The 10641-nt window shown below is 31.0% G+C and overlaps 1 protein-coding gene across 2 annotated transcripts in view; it reads left to right on the forward strand.

The window, feature by feature from the left end:
- Mlc1 (Myosin light chain alkali) overlaps positions 1-9739 on the forward strand; it is a 29344-nt gene extending 19605 nt beyond the window's left edge. The window contains exons 6-7 of one of the 2 annotated variants that reach the window (XM_081749047.1): positions 1828-1880; positions 9132-9739. In XM_081749047.1, the coding sequence (XP_081605173.1) occupies positions 1828-1871 (44 nt within the window). In that variant the 3' untranslated portion in view covers positions 1872-1880; positions 9132-9739. The remainder of the gene's footprint in view (positions 1-1827; positions 1881-9131) is intronic. The other variant, XM_081749046.1, reaches the window with a different exon arrangement.
- The last annotated feature ends 902 nt before the right edge of the window (positions 9740-10641 follow it).

A 10641-nucleotide genomic window follows, 5' to 3' on the forward strand; every position in this document is an offset into this window, starting at 1 on the left:
CAGTCTAGTGGAAAACCAGCAAATATTCTTAGGGGCTTGTCTTTGGAGAAAAAGCGATGATTTTTACTTCTGTAATATTCCCTTCTGATCATTTAAAACTACTTTTCTTTTATCATCTTAAAACAAGTAAGAGTGCTGCAGTGTACACCACGTAAAGGAAAAATTTGGTTTATTATAATGTACACAACGTAAAAATTGGAAAATATATAAAGGAGTTTTTGGTAAAGCGCTCCTGAAAAATTTAGATATGATGCCTGGTTTATAGACAACCACATTAACAGCTAAGAGGTGAGTGTTGCATAACGGGGAAGGGGAATTTACTTCACCAACCAGTACACTAGACTATAGGAATACATGGGGCATCGATATCAGGTTCAACTGAATGGATCATCTCCATCAGCGATTCATAACTTTTGATCCTCTACAATCTCACCAAAATTGATGGTGAGATTTTGCGTCTTCCGGACGTACACACGGACAGATAGAGTAAGTACGTATATGAAGGAGTTTTGGTAAACCGAACTTCTTAAAAGTTAAACCGTAGATAAGTGGGAAAGTGAGTTCATTCCCCCACCTAATGAATAGTTTCCCTCCTTTATCAAAGCTCTCGTTCATAAATGTGTATACTTAGGATATAGAATTTTTCATTAAAATTCACGTTGAGATATCCCCACCTTTCACGTCTGACTATTTCACTCTAATTTTTGATGGTAGAGTTACCCACATAATTGTCGTGACTTACGAGACGAGACGAGCTCTTCCACTAGAAACACATTCACTTTCCGTGCACTTTCACAACACCTTTTTCGAAACGAGATGAGCCGTAGTTCGTGTGTCGTTGGCAACCCTACAATCCCACTGAGAAATAAGTTTTCGTTACATCTCCAATTGTATCCTTTTAGAAAAAATTATGACATGTTGCATAAACCAATTATTATGTGATATACTTGCATATTTATTTATATGTACACCGACTGTTTTTCCATTGTAAATACACCGGTGTATATTTACTGATAATTGAGCCAATGATACTTTAAATTTTGAGAATTTTAATTCTTTGGGTAATGTATAGCGAAATTATGTTTCGTAGCATTGCTGTGATGTACCTGTATGTGTACATCAATAAAGACGAAGAACTATAGGCCTACGTAATACATAGTAATAAAACGAAGGAAGTATCAAAGTATTCAGAATAATTCCGATTTATGACAATGTCTGAATTTTATGTGGAGGACGTTTTTATTTTCAGTTAATTTTTTAAAGTTGCTTATAATTTATTATTTCTACTTTTTATTTTTTAAAAATATTATATTATTTTGACCATGAGCTTAATAAAAATAGTCTTTCGTAACTGAATGGTTAACACGTGTGCCTCCTATGCGCGTGTTTTCGGACTTTTATCATGGTGAGGATATCAGCCATTGATACAAACCCGAGAAGTGGTTCGGATCTCACTTTTAACATCCCATCTTATCTAGTCTCGAGTACCGGAAAGGGACGTTAAAGTCCAATCAATCACCCAACTTAGTATGTGATGAGTTTTCCATTTTTTTTATATGTTAGTACACAAAATTGTAGTTTCTGGACATGACGTTTTTCCCCCTTACTGATTTACACACTTCCTTACATGCCTTATAAAATTGCCGAGCAATACATATTTACTCTAAGAAACATTTTCGTAATAAGGATAAACTTACTGGACTTTCACGAAAGATTTTTTTTTAAAATACCGGGATCAAGTTTCAGCAAATTCATAAACGCCTAGAACAAAATTTCTCTTGTAGTGATGACTCATTGCTTTTATTAACATGATATGACACTTTTCAGCTTTCCTCAAAAACGTGATGGCTGGTCCAATCCCAGATAAGTAAATGGGTAAAGTAAGTATGTTGTTTTATTTTGAAATAAAAGCAGCACGCGCAATCAGCATTATTTGACGCTAATTAGGCTTTTCTACTAATGGCAAGTATCTTCTTACTATTCTTCTTCTGAGCTATTCGCTACATTTCTTATCAATTGCATACATATAGAATGCTAACTATACACATAGTTAAGAATATATCATATTACATTCCTTGATCGTAAGAAATTTACATACAAATTTTATTCTCTTAATTCCATTTAACTACTCGATATAACATGCACAACCGATATGCTAGAATTATATTGACTATCAATAAATAAAATCAGTAAATAATTAACAGACTTGTTAAAGTATATTACCTTCTATATGTCATTTTGATATTATTATTGTAGTACTGAAGGTAATAACATGAAAGTAAGAAATTAAATTAACATCATTAAGTTTTTTAACATTTACATCATTTCTCTCCAATATCAATCGTTATTCAAGTAACACAAAAAGCATGGAATAATTTCTCTTTATTAGTAATAAATAAATAAGTAATATAGATTCAAGTACATTATACATAGCCCTACATATATTCTTTGCTTGTTTCCACTCCCATACAATGTGTTTTGTTTCGGTGCCTCAGTCTTTCATATTCGAGTTTTGTTCTACGTGACAAAAAGTAAAGCGTAACAATTAAATTCAAAGTAAAGATGTGCGAATTATAGAATATTGTGTTTCCTATAGGAACACATAAAGGACTTAAGAGAACTTATTTTCGTAACACAAAAAAACTCAAAATATGGAAACAAATGTACTGCAAATGTTGTTCTGTGTAAAACGACACTAAATAATACGCAATTTATATAAATACACGATCAGTTTTACATACTATTGCTCAATTCCAAACGTCTGACTTATATCCGCCAATCATTTTTACCACAATTTCTAATAGTAACTTATATAATTTGTAATCAAAATAAAATTAACGTATTGCATAGTACAGTGCAAAGAAGTGCTAGAAAGATAATCTAAATGAGAGGCACTATAACGTAAAAGAAGTATTCAAATGGATCTAATGTAGAAAATTGATACTAAAAATAAATTTCGATATCAAATATTGAAACAAATCTATATAAATATACTAAAATAAAGTCCTGTTCTATTTAAAAGTAGTGTGCCAACAACATACTTTTCATTCCAGGGTACAGATTATAGCAATAAAATATTTAAAAGCTTTTGTGGAAAAGTCAGATTAAGATAAATGTTAAGATATTTTCAATACGATGCATTCAAGTTCTGCACTTCACTATAGAAGCAGAACTATATATATATATATATATATATATATATATATATATATATATATATATATATATATATATATATATATATAATATGTGATTAATTAATTTTAATAGTGATCTTTCCAGCATGTTCATCGGAAATTATCTTAATATCTACGTATTCTAGTATCAAAATTACGTTAATAAAACATCACTAATAATACACATTTACGATATTAAAGCACTATGTACAAAACAAATTTCGACATATTTTAATAGAAAACCCCTCAAAAAAAAAAAAAAAAAAAAAAAGAACACAAATTATTAGGATAAGCTAACATATGCTATGCGATGCATATTTGAAATACGCATTTTGCTAACAAAGTGATGATGCTCTAAGTTTTCTAAACTTGAATTATGTAATGAATAGCTAAAATCTGCAATGGCAAATTATGCTTTTGAAACAGCGCTGAACTTCTATAGTAATAAGTAACGCTAACATGCTTTTTTGCATTTCAATTGCAAGTTTGATTAGTAAAATATATATTCAAGCGTTTCAATGAAATGAGAAAATACAATAATATTTAATACACACACATATATATGTTTGATAGCTATTGCTTTGACATATGTCATGATTTTTTTAAAAATAAATAAAGAAATATTTTTTTCAGTAGATTTCAAATAGCACATAAGGTATATAAGGAATGTTTTAACTATAAATGCAAATGGAATTTAATATTATTTTTATTAAAGCTAACATTTAATTTCTTTACAGGTTATAAAGTTTCTTAAGTTGATTTCGGTGTTCATTATGTATTTGTTATTGAAAACCATAATATCTCGAAGAAATGTGGAGCACAAACTGATAAATTTATAGCAAGGAGTGGAACTGTTTTTTATTGATAGAAATGAAACAAAAGAAATTTCTTTTACAAAATGTTACAATAGAGACAACTAGCGTATTGGGTGAAATAAAACATACTATATATTGTAATATCTAATAGAGACAATAATTGTCCGGGCTTATCCCTTCACGAAGTTTATTTATAAAATATTACAAAACTTCTTTGTAAAGTACAAAGAGATTAATTTGCAAAGGAAAATCTTAGTTCATGGCAGCCTCCAGAAGTTTTGGTTGTAATTAGGAATTCCCTTTGCTCATCGCAGCCTCCAGGGATTTAGGTAAGGTGATACTCATTCGTCCAGGACAACCTCAGGAGCAGGTGTCGTGGGATATGCAATCAGTCGTCATCTGATAATTTGTGCGTCTCCTGGTTCTCTTTTTATAAGTGACTCCTGGATGGTTCGTCCGTCCTAGGATTCCGTCGTGCAGGCTTCGTGTCTTCCTTTTTATTCCGTGTACCGTCTACATGAATTAACGATTATAAACAATAGCACGTGTTTTATAGATGTAACATGTGTTCGTTGAAATAATACGCACTGAGAAATGGAGATTCTTACAATATGGTTGCAATCCATTGGCACACAAAGAAATGAAAGTATGCGCTAATGTTATGTAAAATATACCAAGAGCGCTCAACATCCCATGCATGTAACTTTTAGATTTTTGACAAATATAAACAAGATTTTTTTTTGCATACAATGCAAGCATCAAGAAGTACAAAACACGTTTACTTTAACACAACTAATGCCTTTGTTTGAAGTTTTAACTAGTAACGCTGAAACACTGCTCTTCTCTTGAAGCCAAATTCATTCTGAGATAATGCAAGATATACAGTACTGGGTTTGACAGCTTTTCTCGAATTATTTTGTTTGACTTTCGGATAAATCCCATTTAGCTCATCTCATAAAGTTTTTCCGAAACACCTGCAGTTCGATGGTACTACTATGTTGTAGGCTTATGAATAAGAGCAGAAGGTTCTATAGTAACTTCATATTCATATTCTGTCTTCGGTTGAAATTTACACTTTTTAGTATACATCTACCAAAAAAACAAACAAAATGAAAAGCAGACTACTACGTCAACAATTTAGTGTTCCTAATTTTTTTTAAGGAGAAGTAAGATATTTAAGTTCTTGTGTGCATCAGATTTCAACAAGTTTAAAATAAGTTTCTTGAAATATATTTATGCACAAATATCCTTGCTGTTTACCTTGTAAATTACCGTATATATATAACCATATCGTTAACTTTTCTTTAAGTATCCGCCAATAATATGAAAGCAAAGACTTAAAATGTTATATGTCAGCTTACTTCCCAAGTTATATTTTCTTTTCCAGTGCTAACTTGACGGAACTTGTGCCCAGCAACTACAAAATGCGGAACCCCTTAATCGAATATGTTAATCTTGGTTCCATTGCGTCTCTTCCCTTACACAAAATGAATTTCTATCTCCGAAGTTCGTTATTTATTTTATTTAAAATTTATTTGAGACTGTGCGTGGGATAATGCAATATTTTGTCTTAAGAATGATAGATGTATTTTTGTAATGCAAAATAAGTTAGCTTGAGCCAAAATTGATTTTAAACAATGTGGCACCACTGTAGTAAATTTTTTGCGCTCATGGACTATTTTTGTACCACGATTTCCCATAGTCTGTTGTTTATGCGCTTCCGGCCTGAGGCCACACATATTGTACGAGATGAAATGTTCAGTCTTCTCATAGAAAGAACAGTTTATGAAAAACATTTAAAAGGTATAATTAAACCTCTTATAGGATGCGTATTTAACTCGAATAGAAATATTGAAACCAAACCCCACCTAAATGTAAAATATGTTTTAAAAAGATGATTTGAAATGTTGCAGCCGTTATATTTTTACAAATATTTAAACCTCTTTCTCCGTCCTCTTAAGATATGCATATATAAGCAAGTCAATTCAAGTGCCAATTACGATGTGTTCGAAAATTCATTTTAAACAGTTCAATTGTTTTTTTTTTTTTTTTATTTTTACCATTTTATGTGCATTAGTGAAATTTCCTCCCTCTGATCTCCCGTTCCACCTTAGAAGCAGAATTTTAGGAAACACTGTCGCCTTTCAATTTATTTTTTAATAGAAGTTTATATATCTATTATAGTTTTCATCTTCCAAACATGAGAAGATCCTGAGATATTATTCGTAGGCTATTTAAAAATTTTAAAACGTGTGTCCTAACGACAAGGTTTCCAAATGTATGGCAAAAATAAGTAAACAATTGAACACTTTAAAATGAATTTTTGAGCGTATTTAGCACGTCAGTTGACCTAGGTTTTTATCACAACAATTAATAATGTGTATCCTAAGGAGACGGGGAAAAGGATTATTTTTAAAAAAAGACTAGATAACAGTTACAACGTTTGAAAAAATATGAAAACTTTCTTCTTTGAGAAATATTGAGTAAAACATCATAGACTGATGTATGTATTAATATATCATTATTTGATGGATACGTAGAATAGGTATGTATGTCTCTATTGTAATATTTTGTATAAAATGCATTTTGTTTAGTATTTTACGTATAAAAATAATTTAGTATCGATAAAAAGTAGTTCTGCTTCATTTTAAAAATAACCCTTTTTTTCTTGAACTACTAGTTCCTAACTAGGATGGTAAGGTAGTAATTATATATTGTCTGTGTATAGTATCACAGGAATTACGTGTGAACAAAACATAACCGGAATATATAAGAAATTTCTTCAGCTATATGTTTTCGAAATTCTTGACAGAAATACAGTAAACTTCTTTGAAAGAAATGGTATATCAAGTGCATTAAATATATAAATAAAACATCAAATAGACTGATAGTATAAACATAATAATATATATGTTTGAACTTCTTCGAATTTTATGTTTTTATCTCGATTTGATATTTATAACAAAAAAAAATTTCCGCAATACGGAAACTTCTAGTTTTATAATTACTTACTTCACATACAATGATTATAAATCACAAAACTTAATTGCTACATATGATTTTCACTGAGAAAATCACTAGTTCGGTTATACCCCACTACCAGCATAACTTCAGTAACATATTTACATATACTTGAAACATCTATAGTACGCAATGAGCTTAATTACAATCACCTTATAATTTGAGTACTATCATTTAGATAGTATAATATCATGGCAACAATAATTTAATACTGTAGAATAGCTTCGGTGAAATATGGGTGTTCCCAATGTAATAATGATTCATCATGCCGTGATTTCGAGGGTGTGTGTTCATCAATTAATTACAATTATTAGAGTACATAATCGGTAACTTCAGCAACTACACGACCAAGAAGAACACTGTGTACATGGTACCATTAAACGCTGTACATTACAGGGCTCTACCATAAACCTTACAAGATTGCAAGTTCCTTTTTTCTGCACGTCTTGAAAATATAGAACAGAACACTGGAACGACAGTGAAAGCCATATCTTAAATACGTCGATATAAGTCGTCATATCTTAATTAAGTCATATCTAATACAAAGCTACAATTATAATATTATGACGTACATAATAGCAAAGATTTGTATTTTTATCTGTTCTACATTAATATTTCAAGGCTAAACCTTTTGAGAAACAAGCCTCTCCGCACATGAACATACAAGTGACTTTGACTAATCATCCACATCTCGAATCATAAATCAATTATTCGAATGCTTCCTCAAATTATATTTATTGTTTGAATAATATTCATATTCGTATAAAATGTTCAAAAATTATTAGAATAATTACTCGTACTTTGTACAAACATTCCAATATGATATTATTAGAATTTAATAGCACTAGTAGTTCCTACTGCAAGACATTTAGTTGACCATCTTTCTATGTTTCCGCATTATCTTTAAAAAAAAGTAATTTTATTTATTGAACAACCCTTGGATATTGGCATTTCTGTAATATTGTCTTTCTATCTCATAAACTTCTGCTTTGTATTCATTCTCAGCAATTCTCAGAACATGCGCATATCACGAAACCCTTGCTATAAGTTGCCTTCAGTTTTACATGCTCAAAAATGTTAGGAAATCTGAAAACTGATAGGTTGAAAGATCCGTATTGTCGCTATTTGCAAATGATAAAAAGAATTAAATATAAATTAACAACTTTTAAATTATTATTTTTAAAGACAAAACTACTAGCTTATTACAATTCCGGAAACCCAAACAAAGAAACTGAATTTAAATATCACATAATACATATAGGGAACTTATTAAAATTATGAACAGAATAAAAGGATTTCTCATTCAGGTCATTTGTATATTACTTTCATTGCTTCCAAAATTATGTTAAAATCCAATACGAAGAAATAATGAATATTGATTTGTATTTGAAATTAAGATTGACTATAGTGCTGCCAAAATGTCTTGAGCCGTGGCAAAAATGTGAACTAAAGCTCACACCTGCTACACACCCACGCGTTGAACCAATAAGGGTTTAGCCGTTGCTAAGCGAGAAAGCCTTAGCGAAAGGGAGTGGAATTCCTTCAGCCGATAGCAGCGCTTGGAATGGAAGACTAGGTATCAAGTCAATGCGGTATATCTTTAATAACCTAGCTGATTCTTTAGAATTTTTGAAAATCTGATACATATATTATCAATCATATTTATAGATATTACCGACTGGCTTGTCATGATTTAAAATACAAATAAATTAATGATCTTCAGAATTTTCATACTTTACAAATTTGCTATATCGGATTCCAGTTTGGCGTACCTAGAATAAGTTTGTAAAGGTCATTACCATGATGCACATAATACAATTATATCTTAACAGCAGGACACATAATAGAGTAATATCATAACAGAGATATTTAAAATTACAGTTAAAGATAGAACGTTGCCATTAACATTTATTTTAACACGAAAATTATCTATTATAATAGTTCAAATAATACTTCGACTATGATACGGTATGCGGTACGGCTGGCTGATGCGGTACGGCAAAGATTAAACACTGGTCTTGTAATATAGATACAGTATACATTATTTTATGATTTATCTTTGAGAAAAATGTACAAAATTTTGAAGGATATTTTGTAATTGAATGTTATATAATTTCAGCTTTCCTCCAGAAGATTATTGCTGGTCCATTCGCCGAAGAACAACCTGCTTCCTAAACAGGATGCTTCTGTTTTTATTTGGTGAAGATCAGTTGGGAAAATAAGTATATTCTGTGTACAAGAAACTGATAAGATAACAAATAACCAAAGAAACATCAGTGATTTTGTAGAAAAAGAGGTTCTGTTCTAAACATCTTTTTTATTTACATGATAAAAAGAAACTATATTTTCTCAGATTCAGCTGCAGGGGAGCACCAAATGTATCATCTTGTATTGTTTTGTTTTGTTGTTGGCGCCTGTGATTGATACCGAATTTGACTCCACGTTTGCTGGATCAGAAGAAACGTCCCAGCGTTCATTTTGTTCTCTCTCTCTCTCTATCTTCCTGTACGTTGGTTCAAATACGGCGTAATCAATCACATTGGCGTAAGTGTGGGTGTGTGTACAGTTAGAGAACATCATGTGGTTCAGTCAGTCCAAGTGTCTATATTTTACAGCCAGCAGTAGTAACCAAAGTACATCTTGTTTTGTCTAACTGTATTCACATAAAATATTAATTGATTGAAAAATATAAATATTGGATGGAAATAAAGAAACAGAACAAACCCATGAATCTTCCATTTATTTACCAAAAATCAATGCAAATTGGTTTATTGAAGCTTCGATCATTTAACTCTGCCTGCATTTGTTTATCTGCCTGTGCCAAGATAACTTTCGCAACATTTATCCGATTTCAATTAAACTAGGAATGTATCTTCTTCCAATGTTAGGAAATAATCATGTTGTTTAGGGTTGTAATCCACCAAAAATAAGTGGCAACAGGAGGTAATATCCACTTCATACTGCAAATTTGAACATATTCACAATGTGATAGCTATACAATTTTCCCGCATAACCTACGTAAAAATGATTATATTTAAATGTAACATAATGATCTTTTACCTCGAATTACCATTGCTTGCGGTTGAAAGCAGTCAGTGATAACCAAGTGAAGGGGGTATGTCCTCCTGACTTCGAGGTTATTGGGGAAAGAAATTAATATTTTCCCCAATAACTTTAGCCAAAATTATTCGATTTAATGCAATATAGCATATATTTTCTTTGATACTTTCCAAATATCCTTAGTGATTCATTCTTGGATAGAAATCTGTAGAGTGAAAGGATGAATTACCCCCGCCGTACACTCGGCCGATAATTTTAGTAACAGAGTATTCGATTTTAATGCAATATGGCGAATATTATCTTTGAAGTTTCTCCCGCATTGCATGAAGTTAAGAACAGTTAAAAATGAAAGAGTGAATTAACCCCGCACTACCCTCTGAAAGTTTTTTTCTAAAATGTCCACAATAAATTTTGTAAAAAATATTCAGTGTTGATGAAATGTAGTGTATGTGATTTTGAGCCTTTCTCACACTAACCACTACTTCAGATTACAATGTCAAGAATGAGACTTGAATTTACTCCAGAATCTTAATTTAGATTCACTTACTCGTAAATTGTTCCTTCATGCC

The sequence above is a fragment of the Thermobia domestica genome, chromosome 2, assembly GCF_964235325.1.
Source record: "Thermobia domestica chromosome 2, izTheDome1.hap1.1, whole genome shotgun sequence".
In the NCBI taxonomy this organism is placed as follows: Eukaryota; Metazoa; Arthropoda; class Insecta; order Zygentoma; family Lepismatidae; genus Thermobia; species Thermobia domestica.